Source organism: Muscardinus avellanarius (genome assembly GCF_963383645.1).
Source record: "Muscardinus avellanarius genome assembly, chromosome: 14".
NCBI classification, from domain to species: Eukaryota; Metazoa; Chordata; class Mammalia; order Rodentia; family Gliridae; genus Muscardinus; species Muscardinus avellanarius.
In genome coordinates, this window is record NC_137800.1 from 19134286 (window position 1) to 19154281 (window position 19996).

Sequence of the window (19996 nt, forward strand, 5' to 3'; positions counted from 1 at the left end):
TGGTACTGGGGATGGAACCCAGGGGTTTTATACCTTTGGGATACATTCCCAGACCTATTTTATATATATTTCTTGGAAACAGGGTGTCACTAAGTTGCTGAGAGCCTCACTAAGTAGGTGAGTGTGATTTTGAACCTGCGTGATCCTCCTGTCTCAGCCTCCCAAGCGCTGGGATTCCAAAGTGGCCACCACGCCCGGCTCTTTTTTTTTTTTTTTTTTTTTTTTTTTTTTTTAAAGATACTGGGGATGGAACCCAGGAAATTCTATCATCACGTGACATCCTCAGCCCCATTTTTTAGTCTTTATTTTGAAACAGGGTCTCACCGAGCTGCAAAGGGCCTCACTAAGCAGCAGAGGCTGTCCCCGAACCCGGATCCTTCTGTCTCAGCCTCCTGAATGCTGGGATTACAAGCACGCGCCACCACGCCCGCCTATATTTACACTTTTTATTTGTTTGCGTCTTTTCCCCCCTTTTCTCTAATTCTTAATGCATGAAGATGAAAACCCTGGTTGGGTTGGAAATGACGTTCCTTTCAAAAGCTCCATCAACAACCTTACATATATTTTATTTCCCCCCCTACCCATTGGTCACGTGACAACGCAGGGTGTCTGGGCCCCTCCAAGACAGCATCCTTGGGGAGCCCAGACCCTTAGCTCGGGTCCCACCTGCAGCGCCCCGGGCGCCCTCGGGCTGGCGCGGAGCTTCGCCGCCCACTGGCCGCCCCCGCTCGCAGTGGTTTCTCCTGCAGCTCCCCTGGGCTGGGCGGCGGTAGTGCAGCCCGCGTCCCGGGTCTGGGCGGCCCCCGCGCGGTGACACTCCTCACTCGGCGGGGAAGGTGCGTCCAGAGCAGGCTGCTGCGGAACCTGCTGGCCCTGGGCAGCGCTCGCCCGCCAGATCCCGGACCCACCCAGAGACAAAGCGGCTGCGGAGCAATGGCCGGGCGCGGAGGCCGGGCGAGGCTGGCCATGGGCGCCGCGCTCCTCGCCGCCGCGGGGCTGCTGCTGCTGCTGCAGGGCGCCCAGGCGCAGGAGCCCGGGGCGGGCGTGCGGCGGCGCCGGCGGCTGCAGCAGGAGGACGGCATCTCCTTCGAGTACCACCGCTACCCCGAGCTGCGCGAGGCGCTGGTGTCCGTGTGGCTGCAATGCACCGCCATCAGCAGGATCTACACGGTGGGGCGCAGCTTCGAGGGCCTGGAGCTGCTGGTCATCGAGCTGTCCGACAACCCCGGTGTCCATGAGCCGGGTAAGGGCGCGGTTCCCCGCCAGCCCCGAAAGCATCCCCGGGGCGGAGGAGGAACGGGCTGGTGGCGATGGGGGAAAGAGGCCAAGTGGGGAGGCCGGGGTACCTCCTGGGAAAGGGTGTCAGCGATGGAAGGAGGGCTGGGGCGGGGGAGAAAGAGACCCAAAGAGCTGCGGATTGCTGCGCCCCGTAGTCCATGCCCCAGCCCTAAGCCATCTCCGCACGCAGCCCTAGGCCATCCTTAGGTGAGCGCAGGCCAGAGAGGCCCGAGGGGGTGAGCCAGCTGATCCCGGTGCACCCCACAGTCACCGCAGAACCTTCCTCGCAGACCCCAGGGGGGAGACAAGGTGCAGAAGGCGGAGTCTTACAGGAGAACGGGAAGAGTCGTTTATATATATTTCCTAATTTCCAGAGCATCAGTTTATTGGGTGTCTCAGGCTCTGCGTACATACATAGGTGTACGTAGGTAGGTGCGCTCCTAGCTCTGGACCATCGGGAATTTTGAGGATATTACCAGCCTGGGGCCGTGGTGTGTGCGGACACCGAGATCTCCTACCACGGTGGAAAAGTGGCCTCTGACAAGCTCTCAGATTTTGAAACTGCACAGGGCCGCTCCTCCCCTTCGGCCGCTTTGAGATGAATGGTTGGATGTTTCCACATACCCGTCCTGTGCATCGAGGCACGTTTTAATTTGTGTTAAAATGATGCATTTAGTAGTTAACACAGTGTCCTGGGGGCGGCAGTTTTGATTTTGCTCTGTGGAAATGATTTAGGCCCCATCTTCTGATAGTGAAGGTACTGCTAAGATAATCTGGGCTAATAATATCAGCATGGAAGGCCTACTTCGTTGTTTTTTTCTTTTTTTAATGACAAAGAAAGCAAGACATATAGGCTAAATATTCGCAGTGCAGGGCTGGGATAGTTTTATAATGTTACATGAAAGCCAAATTGAGAGAGGATTAAACTAGGTGATCGATAGAAGCATTTACTGTTTAATGCATAATGTATGGGTTGATCAATAATAAATCTTTAGAAAACATTTCTTACCTTGAAATAATGTAAGCAAAAAGATTTGAACAAATTGGCTTCCAAAGCCCTAAAATCAGGTCTTGGCAAACATTAATGCAAAGCCCTCCATTAGAATTCAGTATGTAGAATAGGAAATTGTGAAAACTAGTTTTATATTGTTATCTGAAAATAAAGAAAAAATGGTGGTTTGATTTCTACCAAGTCAAATAACCAAAGGTAAGACACCCCAGCCGTCAGAGCTGGTCTAAATGTTTGTGATTCTCCTGCTGCCTACTTAATCAGAATCCTCGGCTATTCCACTTTTTGTACACTGCTTCTCTAGAGCACAACACATTGTTATTCCAAAGAGATCATATTCAAATGTAGAAACAAAATCATAAATGGATAATACTGTAAGAATGTGAGATGATTTTGAAAATGGAAACAGAGCTTGAATATCTATTTTGGTCAGTCCGTTAACATTTACAAATCCCGTTTGTAGAGCTCTATGAGGTAGGGACTGTGTTTTCAGCACCAGGTGAGGCGTGGAGGAGAGCAGGCATGAGTATACATTATGGGATAGTACACATTATGGGAAAATATTCGACATATATTATAGAAAAAGTGTATCAGCCAATAGCTGGGCAACATGATGTTTTAAAATAAAAGGTTTTGCCGGGCGTGGTGGCGCACCTTGTAATCCCCGCACTTGGGAGGCGGAGACAGGAGGATCCTGCAGGTTCGAAGCCAGCTGTGCTGGCTTAAGAGATACTGTTTCAAAAATATAAAATAGGTCTGGGAGTGTAGCCCTGAGGTAGAAGGGCTTCCAGGAACCCCAGTACCACCAAAAATAATAAATAAATAAATAAATAAATAAATAAATAAATGGTTTCATCCCTCATATACATAAAATATGTAAACTCCATTCATTTGACAATTATAAACTTGGAAATGTTGTATAATTTCTGCTTTACAATTCCTTGTTAAGTAAAGGGAACTTTAAGTCCAGGTATTACTTAATAACAGAATTTAAAATGTCTATACATTTTTTTCTTTTTGCAGTACTGGGGATGGAACCCAGGGGCATTCTACCTCTGTGCTACATCCCCAGCCCTATTTTTTATTCTCTATTCTGAAACAGAGTCTCACTGAGTTGCAAAGGGCCTTAGTAAGTAGCTGAGGCTGTCCTGTCTCAGCCTCCTGAATGCTGGGATTACATGCATGCGCTACTATGCCTGGCTATCCATTGTATATTATTATTATTATTATTATTATTATTAATTATTATTTTGTGGTGCTGGGGTTCCTGGAAACCCTTCTATCTCCGGGCTACACTCCCAGACCTATTTTATATTTTTATTTGGAAACAGGGTCTCTTAAGCCAGCGTGGCTGGCTTTGAACCTGCGTGATCCTCCTGTCTCCACCTCCCAAGCGCGGGGATTACAAGCATTCCTCACCACACCCAGCCTATCCATTGTATTTTTAAAAGTAAAAACAAACAGTTGTGAGTCAACACTAAAATAACTACAGGGGTGATTTTCCTTCCATCACCTTCTATGGGGGGTAAGTAAGCTAGAAATCTTCAGGCTGCTATAAATGTACAGGTCTGTTCAGTACGTCAGTTGGATGGTGCTGTGTGGATTAACTTTGCAGAGAGTTTTGGATAAAGAAAATGGCCTTCAAATTCCTTTTACATGAATCTATATTAAGAAACATAAAAAGGAATATCCCTATTCGGAGGTACAAATGAGCTTGTTGTGTGTGTGTGTGTGTGTGTGTGTGTGTGTGTGTGTGTGTGTGTGTTACTGGGGATTGAACTCAGGGGCACTGTACCTCTGAGCTATACCCTGCAGCCCTTTACTTATTTATTTTGTTTTGAAACAAGGTCTTGCCAGGTTGCTGCGAGACTCCCTCCATTGCTGAGGATGTCCTCCGACCTGTAATCCTCCTGTCTCAGCCTTCTAAGTACTGGGGTTGCATGCGATTGTCACTATTCCTGGCTTCAATCAGTTCTTTTGACCTTATGCATAGTCAGCGTGAGCCAGGTTCTATGAACTGTCTACAAGACGGTCCTTGCCCTCAGGGGAATAAAGAATTGGGAGTCTAAGGACACATGAAGGAGCCGAATGAACCATGTGGGGAGGCTGGAGAAAGGAGACCGGGGTTACGAGGCCCGGGGATTCCCTTACCGAAGAATGTGTGACCAGAAGGTGGGAGTATACCGATTATTGAAATTCACAGACCCCAAGGTGGCTCAGATATATTTGAAAGAGAGCAGCTGCCTTAACTATTTTCATCTTATAAGTGCCTTTTTGGGGGCTTTGTTTGAAATAACCATTTTTGATTTGGCTTTAGGAAACACTGTTTCACTTGAACTTATTTACTTGACTAAAACTTTGATGGAGCTGTTCATTTGCATTTTATTTTCCAGAAAGAGAGAGAAGGATTAGCTTTGTCATTTTTTTTAAATCTAGATTTTAAATCTAGATTTCTTTTCGTGGCACTGGGGATTGAACCTAGGAATGTTCTACCTCTGAGCCATATCCCCAGCCTTATTTTATTTTTTATTTTGGAACAGGGTCTCACTAAGTTGTAGAAGGCCTTGCTAAGTTTCTGAGGCTGGACTTGAACCTGCGATCCTCCTGTCTCAGATTCCCAAGAACTGTCATTCTAAGCATGTACCACCACACCCAGCTTAAATTCTTTCTCTGAAATTCAAAAAAGAAAATAAAATATAGTGAGCTAGAGCTAGAGCTTAGAAGTAGAGCACTTACCTATCATGTGCAAGAACCCTGGTTTTTTTTTTTTTTTTTTTTTTTTTTTTTTTTTTTTTTTGCGGGTCTGGGGATGGAACCCAGGGGCATTCTACCTCTGAGCTCCACCCAAGCCCTATTTTTTATTCTTTATTTTGAAACAGGTCTCTGAGGCTGGCTGCGAACCGTGATCTTCCTTTCTCAGCCTCCCAAATGCTGAGATTACTAGCAAGTGCTACCATGTCTGGCTGCCTGGGTTCTTGGTAATTAAATGTAGTTATCATTAATAGGAGAACCCTGACAAAACAAACAACATAAACACAAAATGCCTCTCCCTGCAGGAGAGCTGGCAATTGAGGGATTCGCTTTGATGGATGAGCAGTTTATGGGCAGGTGTTTGTTGAAACCATCAGTTCTCTCCCTGAGCTGAAAGAAGCGATTTTTGTACATGTTTGGTACAGGCTGTGTGCTGAACTTGAACGTGTCTCCTGAAAATGATTCTCTTAGCTATTCAACATTTGAATTCAACCAAAAGAAAAGAAAATTCCATTTTGAATTGGTGAGTGCGGAATATCTTTACCTGTTCTGTCATAACACCATAGGAACCAGCTTCATTTTTGACTGGCTAAAATACTCTTAAAAGAAACCTGGCTGGGCATGGTGGTTCATGCCTGGATTCCCAGTTCTTGGGAGGCTGAGGTTGGAGGATCACAGGTTCGAGGCCAGCCATAGCAACTTAGCAAGGCCTTCTGCAACTTAGTTAAACCCTGTTTCAAAATAAAAAATAAAATAGGAATGGGGGTATAGCTCAGAGATGGAATGCCCCTGGGTTCAGTCTCTTGTATCTCCAACCACACACAAAGAAACATCCTTTTATTTGTTTATTTTTTCTTTTTTTAAATTTATTTTTTATACTAGGAATTCAACCCAGGGGGATTTTACCTCAAGACTAAACCCCAGCCATTTTCTTTCTTCTCTTTCTTTCTTTCTTTCTTTCTTTCTTTCTTTCTTTCTTTCTTTCCTTCCTTCCTTCCTTCCTTCCTTCCTTCCTTCCTTCCTTCCTTCCTTCTTTCTTCTTTTTGTGATACTAGGAGTGGAACCCAGAGGCTTTCTACCTCCAGGCTATACTCCCAGACCTATTTTATACTTTATTTGAAAACAGGGTCTCACTAAGTAGCTGAGGCTGGCTTTGAACCTGTGTGATCCTCCTGTCTCAGCCTCCCAACTGCAGGAATTACAAGTGTACTGGGATTACAGGTGTGCGGGACCATGCCCACCTGGCCACCCCAGCCATTTTTAATTTTTTAAATGGTCTCACTAAGTTGCTGAGGTTGGCCTCAAATTTGTGATCCATCTGTCTCAGCCTACCAAGTACTGGAATTACAGGTGAGCACCGCTACACCCAGCAAGAAATCTATTAATTTATGTCTAAGCAATGAAATTAATGTTCCCACATAATTCTTCTCAGAGTTAAATATGAGCTAAGAGTTGCTTGTTTAAAACACGGATTCTTTTACATGTAGCATAGGATAGCTTTGGGGAATGAATATGATTTATAGCTGAAATGCAATCTTAAAAATTCATTAGAGCATGGCTATTTCTGTCTCGAAAGCTGGAATGATTATTTTGGAGCTCTTCCCCCCCAAGTCTGTTAAAATTTATAGGGCATTAATGCCAGGCATTTGCCAAATACAGTGATGGGACATTTAATAGTAGCAAGATTTCTACACAACTTGTCCCCCCAAAAAACTAAGAAGCAAAAACTTTGATCATTTGTGTGGCCTCTTTTCCTAACAGATTAGTACATATCTTTGTGAAATGACTACTAAGTAACACCTTACAGTTGGTAAAGACAGATGTTAGATTCTGGAGCAGAATCTAGATCAAATCACACTTTGTCAAGAGTTATTTTTAGACCCGAATGAGTCAACACAGCATTTGCCAGAAATAATGTTCTTGATTGACCTGGGATTGGCTAATAAAAGAGAGGAGAAACTGGGCTGGCCCCTGAAATTATGTCCCATGTTCTGACAAAAGAGGTGGTTTTCTATGAAAGCTGATGGTAAGGGAACCATCTCTCAGCAGCTTTCTTGTTGGTTTATTATAAGGGTGAAGTCTCCATCTTTATATTCATGTCCTTGGGGAAAGATACTCAATTATTTTTGTAGTGGGGATTGAATTTAGGTGCATTCTACCTCTCAAGTTACATATACCCTCAGCCTCCATCTTTTTAAAGTTTGAAAACGGGTCTCACTAAGTTGCTGAGTTTGATGTCTTCCAAAGCTCCCGTCTCAGCCTTCCAAGTACTGGGATTACAGGTGTGCGGGACCATGCCCGCCTTGGGAATATTAAGAAATACAAAAGAGTCCTGTGAAGGGTGATAAATTAACCCAGCTTTTCCCTAAGCATATTCAATGAAAAAATTTAGTATGGTTTGATAGGTATTAGGTAAAGAAGGATAAACAGGTTTGTATATTGTGAAACTTATCAAATCTCTTAATATGCCAAGGCGCAGTTCAACTCTCTAAGTCAGTTGTATACAATACAGTACCTTTTTCTTGTTTTTTCCAGTATTTTCCAATTTTCTTTCACAGTGGAATCTCCCTTCTCTTTCTGGTACTGGGGATTGAACCCAGGGGCATTCTACCTCTGTGCTAAGGGCCTTAAGTTCTGAGACGGGGCTCCAGCTTGGGATGCTCCTGTCTCCGCTTTGTAAGTACTCAGACCACAGGCGCGCCCTACCATGCCTGGCTGGGAATCCCTTTATAAAAATAGGAGCTTATCTTGAAATGAGTGCTATCACATCTTGAGAAACACAGTATTAGACCTTTGTCATTCATTATTAAGGATTCATTTGGCAATTTTCTAGCAGAAAGCCTCCTATGGGAGGCTCTACAGGAGGGGGAAGCCTGTGTTTTGCTTTAATTTGGGGCCTATAAACAGCTAGCCTAGTGATTTATGTGGAGTAGACTCTAAGACATGCTTGTTAATTGAGAGCGTGGTGCTGAGGCCATGAGGTGTAAGGCAGTTTTGGTTGGAAAGATTAAAGCTCAACCGGTGTGTTCCAATTCTTTTCTTGTTTAGTAGCTTCTTGCTTTAAATTCCTATTTACTTTTTTCATCTTTTTATAAAATGAAACTGTTTTAAGACTCATCATACCTCACAGGATTTCTGGGAGGCTGAAGTAGTACAGGATATAGGAAAGAACCTGATGTAGGTGTTTGCATCTGGCTATTAAGAAGGTGGGAGCCGGGCGTGGTGGTGCTCACTTGTAATCCCAGCATTGGGGCGGCTGAGACAGGAGGATCTGGGTTCATAGCCAGCCTCTGCTACTTAGCGAGGCCCTCTGCGACTCAGTGACACCCTGTTTCCAAAAAAAAAAAAAAAAAAATTAGCACTCCAGGTGTAGCTCAGATGTAGTACTGAAAAAAAAAAGTGGGCTGGTTTGTACCAACTTTACTTGAGTTGTTCTGAAAAGTTCACACTATACCAGCTTTGTGCTCATCTGGAGCAGGTGCCACGGGCAACATCACAAGGCCTTTGCTCACCTTTCTTTTTTCTTTTTATACTGGTAATTGAACCCACAGGACATTCTACCTCTGAGCTACTCCCCCGCCCTTTTTATTTATTTATTTTGGTGGTACTGGGGATTGAACCCAGGGGGCATTCTATCTCTGAGCTACGCCCTCAGCCCTATTTTATTTTATTTTATTTTTTATTTTGAAACAGGGTCTCACAGGATCCTCCTGTCTCAGCCTCCCAAATGCTGGGGTTACAAGTGTGTGTCACCACGCCTGGCTTTATTGCTTTTTAAAATGCGGGGCATTATTGCTTTTCCTCGGTTTGGCATCCTGCTTTATTCCCCTCAGTAGGAATGCAATGTTCATCATCACTTGAGAATGTCTTTATGGTTGTTTCTTTAGGGAGTTAAATAAATCTAGGACATTTTCCAGCATATTTTTGGCTATCTAACTTATCTTCCTGAAGAATTTATGATGAAATTGCTTAGGTCCTGACTTGAGTTTTAGACTTAGCAGAAGAGAAAGATGTGTGTGTGTGTGTGTGTGTGTGTGTGTGTGTGTGTGTGTGTGTGTGTGTGTGTTACTAGGGATGGAAGCCAGGGACATTTTACCTCTGGGCTACACCCCCAGATCAGCTTTATTTTTTTGTTTGGAAACAGGGCCTCACTGAGTTGCTAAGGCTGGCTTCGAACCTGCAATCCTCCTATCATAGCCTAACCCAAATACTAAGGGTTACAAGCGTGCACCACCAGGCTTGGCATGAAAAAGACCTTTGCAAACCTCCTTTCTCGGCCTTTCCTGACTTTCTGACCTCCACTGGGGTTTTTTATTTGAGTTTCCATAGTTCTCTGAAGAGCTGTACAGCAAAGGTTGACTCTGTAGACTTTGATGGAAGGGACTTGAGTTCAAATCCCGATTCTTATTTTCAACTGCATGTTCTTGGGCAATTTTATTTATTTCTTATTTTGAAACAGGGTCTTGCCAAGTTGTTGAGGCTGTCCTCAAATCTTCGGACCTCCTGTCTCAGCCTCTCAAGCGATGGGATTACAGGCATGTGTCACCATGGCCGGCTTCAGGGATTGCATCTGGTTCATATCTTTATCCCAGATGTCTTACCATGCTTAGGACACAGTGGACATTCAGTGGATACCATAGCATGACCTATTATGATTAAGTACACTGTCTCAAACAGGTAAAAATGTCCATCAGAAAAAAATGCCAGTAAAAAGTCAGTGATATCAGTGTGCGTGTGAGTGTGCCTGTAGCCGGATAACAGTAAAAGATAACAAACAGTATTTCCCCTCGGTGTATACTTAGATCTTACTGTGTTAAATCCAGTTTTGCATAATGGAGAAATCCGCCAGCTGACCTCACCGGTCCCAGGGATATCCGTGCTGTGTTTGCTATCTGTGGTAGCTTGGCTTCCTCTGCTCTTTGGACAGTTTTAAGAAAGTTAAACTTCTTAAATGCTAAATAAAACTCTTAAAGATAATCAGTGAAAATTTATTTGGTAAAATTTTTACCTTTAAAAAATGTCTGCCTGAGCTGGGCGTGGTGGCGCACGCTTGTAATCCCAGCATTCAGGAGGCTGAGACAGGAGGATCGCAATTCATGGACAGCCTCAGCTACTTAGTGAGGTCCTTTGCAACTCAGTAAGAGCCTATTTCAAAATAAAGAATAAAAAATAGGGCAGGGGTGTAGCTTGGAGGTTGAATGCCCCTGGGTTCAATTCCCGGTACCAAAAAAAAAAAAAAAAAAAATCTGCCTAAGCCTCTGGTGGAGTACACTAAGATCTGTTTGCCTGTTTTTTTTTATTTTTATTTTTTAATAAACACTGAAGTCATGGATTGCCAGGTTTTAATTTCCCTTTCCTGCTGAAGTGGTGTTCAAGTTGTATGGTTGAAAATGTCACTAAGGAGGAAGTATGAGAGCTAAAGATGGGCCAAATGGCCTTTAATTTAAAACATTCCCAGCCGGGCATGGTGGCGCACTATTGTAATCCCTGTGCTTGGGAGGCTGAGACAGGAGGATCGCACAGGTTCGAAGCCAGCCTCAGCTACTTAGTGAGGCTCCCAGCAACTTAGTGAGACCCTGTTTCCAAATAAAATATAAAATAGGTCTGGGAGTATAGTCCAGAGGTAGAAAGCCCCTGAGTTCCACCCCCAGTACCACAAAAATAAATAAATAAATAAATAAAATTAAAAAAATATGCCCAAATGAGTTCTCCCTTCTTCCCATTATTACAGGAAGTGCCAGGAGTCCATTGTCCTGGGAATATTTCTTTCTTTTAAAATTTGTGATACAATGTTTTCGAAGTGATCTGACAGCCAGTTCTTTCTAGTAGAATGTGGCCAAAGAGAAGAACTTATGTTTCTAATACTTTTTATCATTTTCAGATGATCTATGTACATCTTAAACCATGTCCAAATAAGTAACAGTTGGCTGGGCGCGGTAAATAATCGGCATCGTAACACTTGGGAGGCTGAGACAAGAGGATCACAGGTCTGCGGCCAGCCTCAGCAACTTAGTGACCCTGTTTTAAACTAAAAAATAAAGTAGGGCTGAGGGTGTAGCTCAAGGGGCAGAAGGCCCCTGCTGAAGTGTCACAAGTAGAGTATTATGGGCTCTCAAGAAAAATTAAATTAATTAATTATGACAACATACCAGGGAACAACTTTCCACTGCTAGTAAATATTTTGCTTTTTACCAAAAATCGGTTTAACTGTAAAATCACTACTAAGCATCATAGTTCTCTAGCAATAATAAATCAGCCCTTATTTTTGGACATTTGGCTTCAAATGAGCGATAGTTTTTTTTTTTTTAAAGGATGTATATTGCTTAAGTTTTGAATAAGCCTAAATAAAACTTATACCTTAAATTTGGGTTGCTAACATTTTTTTTTGCTGTGTTGTTGGAAGAAACAACAATTATCTCCTTTTGCCCGTCAGGCAGCCCTTTGGATGTCTAGATCCTGAAGTAATGCTGTCAGACTAGATGTACCCAATTTCTCTCCAGTACCATTAACATATTTATTTATTATTTGTTTTTTGTGTGGCTCTGGGATTGAATCCAGGGACGTTCTGTCTCCAAGTCATACCCCTAGTGCTTGTTTGTTTGTTGGTTTGATTTTGAAACAGGGTCTTGCTAGGTCTCTGAGAGTCTCGTTATGTTGCTGAGGCTGCCCTTGAATGAAGCTGTGATCCTCCTGTCTCAGCCTCCCAAGTACTGGGATCACAGGTATGAACCACCACACCAGGCGCATCCGTCCTATTTAAACACAGAAAACCTTCCCTTTTCTTTGAAGCTGCTATTCACTGCCTTTGTGTAATATTTTTCCAAGAAACATTTTATATCTCGAGCTAAGTTCAACAACTCACTCAAAGTATAACCTTTCACCATGCGTGAGCCCAGGGCAGAAAAATTTTAAAATTAAAGTTGGGTTGTTACCTTTCAGACTAATATTTGAGTAACCTTTTTTTTTTCTAGCCAAGGAGAGCCATCTAAAGCAACCTTTTACTGTAGCCATTATTAAATATTGCTATTACTATGTGGCATTCCACTGAAATCAACTTTCAAATATGAAATAGAAAATGTAGGCCTTTGTTAATATGAGTAATACTTCAAAATTTATTTAGGGAATATTTAGTGAGTACTCACTATATTTATGTCATTTTGTTTTTTCTGCCCTGTGACCAGATGTCTTTGCTTATCTTGAGGTGTACTATTTCATTTCTTGCCTTAGATTCACTCTTTCACGGTGCTTGGAATTGATTTGCATTCAGTATAAGCAGTGGGCGCATTATTACTTTCTGCAAAATGCCTGCTGCATAGAGATGCAAGGGTGAAAGATGTCCCCTTCTCATCCTTGAAAGAGCAAATATAAAGACAATGTCTAAAGAGGAAAATACTGGAAATGTTAAAGATGTGTACAAAAATTTTTTTTGGTCCATTTGGTGTTTTAGGTGCAGTGTTGAACATCTGATTTTGGAGTATAACCGTTCCCATTGAAATATTTTCATTTATCTAAAACCAAAACACTGTTCAGCACAGATTTTCTGTCTTTCAAGTTTACTAGAGGAAATCATTATTCATTGTGAGAACTCAATTAATGTGAGGCCAGGTTCTCAACCTAAGCAGCACCGTGGGAATTAGGTTCACATGCTTTTGGAAATTGTATTAGCTTGGAAAAATCAACAGAACCTTTACAGAGCTTGCACAATGAGGAATCAGCTCCCTATATGTATTTCCTTAATTGAATATACTTTTTGGAAAATACTAATGCAATAAAAAATGGAGGAAAATCCGGGCATGGTGGTGTACACTTGTAATCCCAGTACTTGGGAGGTTGAGACAGGAGGATCACAGGTTCTGGGCCAGCCTCAGCTACTGAGCGAGGCCTCCACAACTTAGTAATATCCTGTTGCAAAATAAGGAATATAAAATAGAGTTGGGGGTGGAATTCAGAGGTAGAATGCCCCTGGGTTCAATCCCTAGTACTCCAAAAAAAAAAAATAGAGATAGATAATTCTTATGTGAATATTGTGTAGGTAGAGAGTGAATGACCCTGTGAAGGTATATAAGTATATTACAGTGCTATATATACGTCTAGATTTGTCTAGATTTTCACCATGGCAAAATAATTGTAAATACAGATATCTTAAATTACTTTAAATTTCTAATTGGTTTAAGTATGTATATTCATAATTTCTTTTGTATATGCTGTGGAGGATGGAACCCAGGGGCATTCTACCTCCGAGCTGTATTCTCAGCCTGTGAACCTGCCATCCTCCTGTCTCAGCCTCCCAAGTACTGGAATTACAAGCCTGCATCACTATTTTAACTGTATATTTACAATTTTTACTTACATTTTTAAGATGGGTTTTTCATTTTATTATTATTTAAAAATGGCTTTTATTTTTCCATTTTACCTCCATGCATAGTCATTATTAGAAACTGAGAACTTTCTTTGTCTAAATTGTTTGTTCTTTTTAATAAATCACTTCTCAACTGGGCATGGTGGTGCACGCTTGTAATCCCAGCATTTGGGAAGCTGAGACAGGAGGATCACGCAAGTTCGAAGCCAGCCTCAGCTTCTTAGTGAGTCCCTTTGCAACTCAGTGGGACCCTGTTTCAAAATAAAGAATAATAAATAGGGCTGGGGGTGGAGCTCAGAAGTAGAATACCCCTGGGTTCCATCCCCAGTACCCCCTCCCCTAAAAAAAATCACTTCTCAGAAGTTTTTTTCTTTTCAGAAAATTTTCTTAGGCAGTTACTGTCTTTTCTAAATATGGTCATTCTTTGGTGGGTTTTATTTTCCCCATTTTTTTGTGATGCTGTGGATTGAACCTGGGGGCATTTTATTTCTGAGCTATATCCCCTGTTTGTTTGTTTCTTTTTTTTTTTGTACTGGAGATTAACCCAAGGGCATTTTACCTCCAAGCTATACTCCCAGCTCTTTTGGTATTTTGTTTGGAAACAAGGTCTTGCTAGGTTGCTGAGAGCCTCACTAAGTAGCTGAGGGTGGCTTCGAACCTGCGATCCTCCTGTCTCAGCCTCCCAGTACTGGGACCACAGTTGTGCGATACCACGTCTGGCTAACAGTCTGAGTCTTGGCATAGTATTTTGGTTAAATCTCGACTGCCTTCGTTTATTAAACAGGGATATCCTATTAGCTATATAAAGGAACACATTTTCTTCTTGTATATGTCCTTAGCACTCTCCCAATCGTTCTGACAAAAATCAGAGTTGTAAAATGAGGCTTCAGAAATATGTCTGTAAGCCTCAGCAAACAGGGAAACTTTAATCAACCTAGTGAGATCCTGTTTCAAAATAATAATAAAATAGGGCTGGGGATGTAGCTTGGAGGTAAAATGTCCCTGAGTTCAATCCCTAGTGTCACACACACAAAAAGAAATGTAGCCATAAATCCAGATACAGGATTTTGGCTTGAATGTTGTTTTTCCCCTCAGGAGGATCATCTTTCTTGCTAATTTCTTAGCCAAACATTCTAAAACTGCCAGGAGGTCATGGGACTTACAACCATTTATGAATTAAAATCTCGAAATCAACATCCATTAATTAATCAAAAAGTCAACATAGCAACATTATTACAATGTCACTAGAATAGTTGATGAGCAAGTCCAAATATCCAATGAAAACCATACCTTTAATTAAATTCAGGACATACTTTTATTATATTAGCACTTAATTTTCACATTAGCTAAATTATAAAGTGTGTGTCCTCCTATTTCTTTTCTTTTCTTTTTTTTTTTTTGTGGTACTGGGAATTGGATTTAGGGTTGCTCTACCACTGAGCTACGTCCCTGGCCCTTTTTATTTTATTTTGAGATGAGTTCTCTCATTAAGTTGCCTATTCTGGCCTCAAACTTGTGATCTTCCTGTTTCAGCTTTCTGACTAGCTCGGATTATAAGTGCATGCCACTGCACTGGGCGTGCCCTCCTGTCTTCCTTCCTTCCTTCCTTCCTTCCTGTCTTCCTTCCTTCCTTCCTTCCTTCCTTCCTTCCTTCCTTCCTTCCTTCCTTCCTTCTCTCTCTCACTCACTCTCTTTTCTTTCTTTTCTTTCATTTTTTTTTTGTGGTACTGATCATCAAACCCAGGACATTCTATCTCTGAGCTGTACCCTGAGCCCTATTTTATTATCTTATTTTGAAACAAGGATCTCATCAAGTTACTGAGGGCTAGCTAAGTTGCTGAGCTGGTCTTCAACCTGTGATCCTCCTGTCTCAGCTTCCCAAGTACTGGGAATACAGATGTGTTCCACCATGCTTAACTGTGTTTTACCATTTTTAAAAAGAGGTTTCCTAATGAATCTGTCCTTTCTTGGAATCAGGATACTGATGGCACATTTTGGCACGGACTTGCCAGTGTATCTGTTGAGTTTGCAGTAGGTTCTCAATGAATTAAAATGAATGAATGCTTCAGATTGAATGGAACGCATATTGGATATATTGAGGCGCAATTGGCCAAATCATTAACTGTGGGCATGCAATGCGCACCCTTTTTTCCACCTGTAAAGCAAAAAATTCTATCAGTACATAGTTCTGCCGTCTTTCCCTGGGAGCTTCAAGAGAGCCAGCCAACTCTGCCAGGTTTTCTCTGTGTCCACGGGCCTGGCACATATATTTGGTTACAAGCAGGGTCCTATGGTAACACTCTGCCCTAGATTAGTTCTGTTTCTCATTCTGGTCCTTTCCCCACAGAACCCTGGCCTTGTGTGGCCTCCAGACTTGCTTCTTGTTAGATGTGGGTCCTTCTTGTCTCTGCAAGTCGGGGAGGAAGGATCAGACAAAGCTAAGAGTAACATTTAGCATTCCACCAACTATCATTTCAAAAGTTGTAAGAATTGTGTGGTCTGAGCAAAAAAGATGACAATGAAAAAGAAGGAAAGATCTGGAAACAAGACAGAAAATAATTATCTAAACAGCTAAGAAAATGCCAAATCTAGTAGTATAGCCACCTGGGAGGGGAATTGCCACTTCTGATTAATTTTGAAAATGAAGTAATGCTTGGATAGAAACCTAGGGACATGGACCAAGTCAGTAAGACTCTCCTCTTTGGGTTTTTGGGGGTATATGAAATAGAAATTTTCAAAGGGGGCACAACATGGCAGTCAGGTGGTGAGAAGATGGCTCTGGATGTCGGTAGCTTCCGGTGGCACATATGAACCAAACCTCCGTGAGCTGAGACGCTGTCCTCCTGTCTCCTGCTTGCCACCCTACACATTCCTTTATGTAGATGGTTCTAAGACTGAGTAGCCTGTCATAGCATTTTCTTTCAGGGTAAGAATCTTTAACTTCAAGGAAATTTAGAAATGATATTTACACTGTTAGCATTTTAAGTAATTTTAAGCCATATAATGTTTAATAGAATTTGGTACAATATAATGTATTAGATTTGTCATATCATTTATGAAATCAAGAAAATTTGTCAGTACAACTGAAGAGAACTGAATATATTAAAATTATATCTACAGTTTGAAATATTGAAAAGTTAAGTGGTAAATCTCCTTTGAAGGTAAGTGTAGGATCTGCTAGATTTGTTAATCGATTATAAAATTTATAAGCAGAACTTAACTGTTTATGAAATTAGTATGACTGGATTTATAATATGTAGTCCTCCAAAGCTTAATGTTGATTTATAAAAACAAATTAATTTGTAACTCTTTACAAATGACATAAGTCATCCTTCAGGGAATCAAAAAACTTAGACTTAACATTAGTTTCTCTATGTGATGGCCAGAACTCAGTCTACTTTCTGTTTTTGTACTGTGCTGGAGCTGGAACCCGGGGTTTCATGTGAGCTAGGCACGTATTCCAGCACTGAGCTACTTCCTGGCCCTGGAGATCTATTCTTAAAGTAGAAAGGGCTCTTCTGGAAGAGTTTTTGCTATTATTTCAAATGGATGAGCTGTAGGAAATTTAAGGGGTATTAGACAAATACAAACCAGCCAATAACAGCCTGCTTCTGTATGTCCATGTAGAGAACAGTTCTCTAAGCCATCCTCAAATTAGTTTTCTTTAAATTAGAATGTGTCCTGGTTGTTGGTTCCAGTGTTCCATTGTCCAGTCTAGTGTCAAAGAGGAATAGAGTTTTATATTTTTCAGAGTTATACACACTTTGTGTTTCCCAAACTCACTGCAGCTTCCGGTGTTCTTTCTTCTGGTCACTGTGGAATGAACTGGAGAAACTTCGTTAAAATAATATATGAAATGTACTTGTGTCTAAGTTGGTAGGCTGAGGATACTTGCAGGCTTTGCTTTAATAATACAAACCATTTACTATGTGATATATTTTTTATTTTTTTGAGACCTTCTTTCCATTCTTTCTAGACTTCTGGGTATGCTTTTTATGGTTGATTTAGACTGCTGGATAGATGGGAGTTGGGGGTACCTGATCATGTTTTAACATTGTCTCTTCTCCTTTAATTTTATTTTAATTCCACAAATTATATCTTTTAAAAATCATATGTAGCTTTCAGGAGCATATCAATTCAGTGTGAGTTTGGAGATTTTTAAAGTTGCTGTTGTTTTAACGTCAAGGCTGAACTCGTGGTTGCTGTAACTTCATGACCTCAGTACAGGGAGAGGGAAGGAATGAGAATGTGTTTCTTAAATGAATGTACAGAAAGGTGAGACTTCCTGGTGTTTTCTTGAGAATTCATTGGATGGAGGTAATGTTTTTATGGACTCTATAAAGACAGTAGCATAAGGAAGACATTCATACCTTTGCCAACATTTCCAACAGGCCCAGAAGGCTCTCGTTGGCAAATCCTACCACATTTTTTTCCATGATGTTCTCAGTTCCTAGACCAGGTTTAACAGAACACTTTATTATGGAAAGGGCCCTTCTAACAACTTGTAGGTAAAAATCACCCTAATTGGACAGATCATCAAGAGAAAATAAAGACGCTCATTCACCTGGCATTTGGAAATACCAGGTAGAAAAGCTTTCAAACCAGTTCACAGTTGGAAACCAAACTCTATGTAGTAGGGGAGGGGCAGCAAATGAAGTCCTGCATCTTTCTTTGGTTTCTGAGTGTGTTGTTCTACCTGCAACGGTTATGTACTGGGTTAACAATGACAACAAAGAGCTACCTGTATGAGTGACATTTTGTACATCGAAAGAGTAACAGGCAACAGTGTTGTACTGAGTACTTAGGAAGGTATGGAGGTGTTGAATTTTTCTCTACAGGGAGTTGAGCGGAAGGGGAGAGAGAGAATCAAGAGAGGGCTTTCAGAAGGAGGTGGGGATTTGAGTAGGACTTAGAAGATGAATAACGTATGGAAAATAGAAGGCTTCATCATATGCCTTTAAAGATCATTCATGCTTCTGTAGATTTGTCTTTCTGTTCCCTAATGTGGGGACATATAAAGGCTCAAATCAGATTGTGTCTGATAATTACATTCCATTAATGTGAGAATATAGGTTTTGGGCAGTTGTCCTTTGGGGTCAGTTTTCCTCAATCAGGTAATAAAACTATATGGGATGGAAAGCATACCAACATTAGTTGTGTATGTAGATTAAGCATATAAAATAATGTAACATGGTTATATTATGTTATTTTTATATATTATATAATTATAAGCATAATTATATTAAGTGCATATAAGCTGTAAGGTAGTAGGCAGCAGTTGGTTACCAATATTATCTCCTAGGTATTATTGAATGATCTCTAATAAGTCATGGAGTAAAAAATATATCAGATAATTTTTATTTTTCTAGGCCCATTTCCAGCAGTTAAATTTAGATTGATTTGGGTTCTGTTTCAACTATACAATTAAAAAACTATGTTTAATTTTGGGGTATGGTGGCATGCACCTTAGTCCCAGGTACTTGGGGAGGCTGAGGTAGGAGGATCACATGAGCCCAGAAGTTCAAGGCCTGCCTGAGCAACACAGTGAGACCGTGTTTCAGAATCAAAACAGAACAGAAACTTTGTTTAAAAGCAAAATATTTGGGTGTGGTGGCGCAAGCCCATAATCCCGGTATTGAGGAAACTGAGACAGGAGGACCTCAAGCTTGTGACCAGCCTCAGCAATTTAGGGATACTCTCAGCAGCCTAGAAAGCCCTGTTTCAAAAACAAAAAGTAAAAAGGTCTGGGGCTGTAACTTGGAGATAGAATGCCCCTGGGATTAATCCCCAGCACTATAAAACAAACAAACAAACAAACAAACAAACAAACAACCCCCCACACACGTAAGAACAAGGAAAATGATGGAGCTGCCTTACAGGAGAATTCAGCCGGTGGCTCTTCTCCCTGCCTTGGCAGCTGTTTTGAAACGTTCATCCAGCTGCATTTCTCTAACACTTGAATAACGATCATATAGTTTGTCAGATGCTTTTGGGAGAGAAATCCACTCTGTGGAAATATTTAGTATTCAACTAATTTTTTCAATTATAGGTTTCTGATTAGAGTAAATTTATTTTGAATCACTCCTAATGTTGAACCCAATCTTCATTAGTGTTCCACAGAATTGGGAAACATTAGAATTATAGATTTTTTTCCCCTCTAACTGGAAGGAACGCTCTCATTTTATGGATGATTAAATTGAGCTTCAGAGAGCGATTGAACAACCTGCACAAAGCTGTGAAGCCCAAGATGCCTGGAACTTGTTTCCTGATTATATATAGATTTGGACAGTGCTTTTCCAATATGTCCTGTAATGATGTAGGCAGATGGGGAAATGATCCCAACTATGTCTTACGGGGTCATGAACCATTTGTGTATTTGTGTGGACTGGTCTACATGAGAGTTTACGGGAATGTAACTTATCAGTATGTTTGCAGTTGCTTGGGAAAGAGCTTCCTGACTGGTGTGTTGTAAGTGGTTATGGGTGTGCCAGCGCTGGGTGGGCAAGGGCCTGGTATAGTAAAAACTCAGGAAAGAATTTAAATAAATCACTCCAGCATACTGCAAGCATATACAGAAAATGTTATTTTTCTTGGCAGCC

The 19996-nt window shown here is 41.4% G+C and overlaps 1 protein-coding gene across 1 annotated transcript in view; it reads left to right on the plus strand.

The window, feature by feature from the left end:
- Positions 1 to 933: 933 nt before the first annotated feature.
- The window catches only part of CPE (carboxypeptidase E), a gene marked incomplete at both ends in the record, with an annotated part of 103968 nt that continues 84905 nt past the window's right edge, over positions 934 to 19996 (plus strand). Inside the window, one exon of the mRNA XM_080710732.1 lies at positions 934 to 1243. Coding sequence (XP_080566858.1) covers positions 934 to 1243 — 310 coding nt within the window. The remainder of the gene's footprint in view (positions 1244 to 19996) is intronic.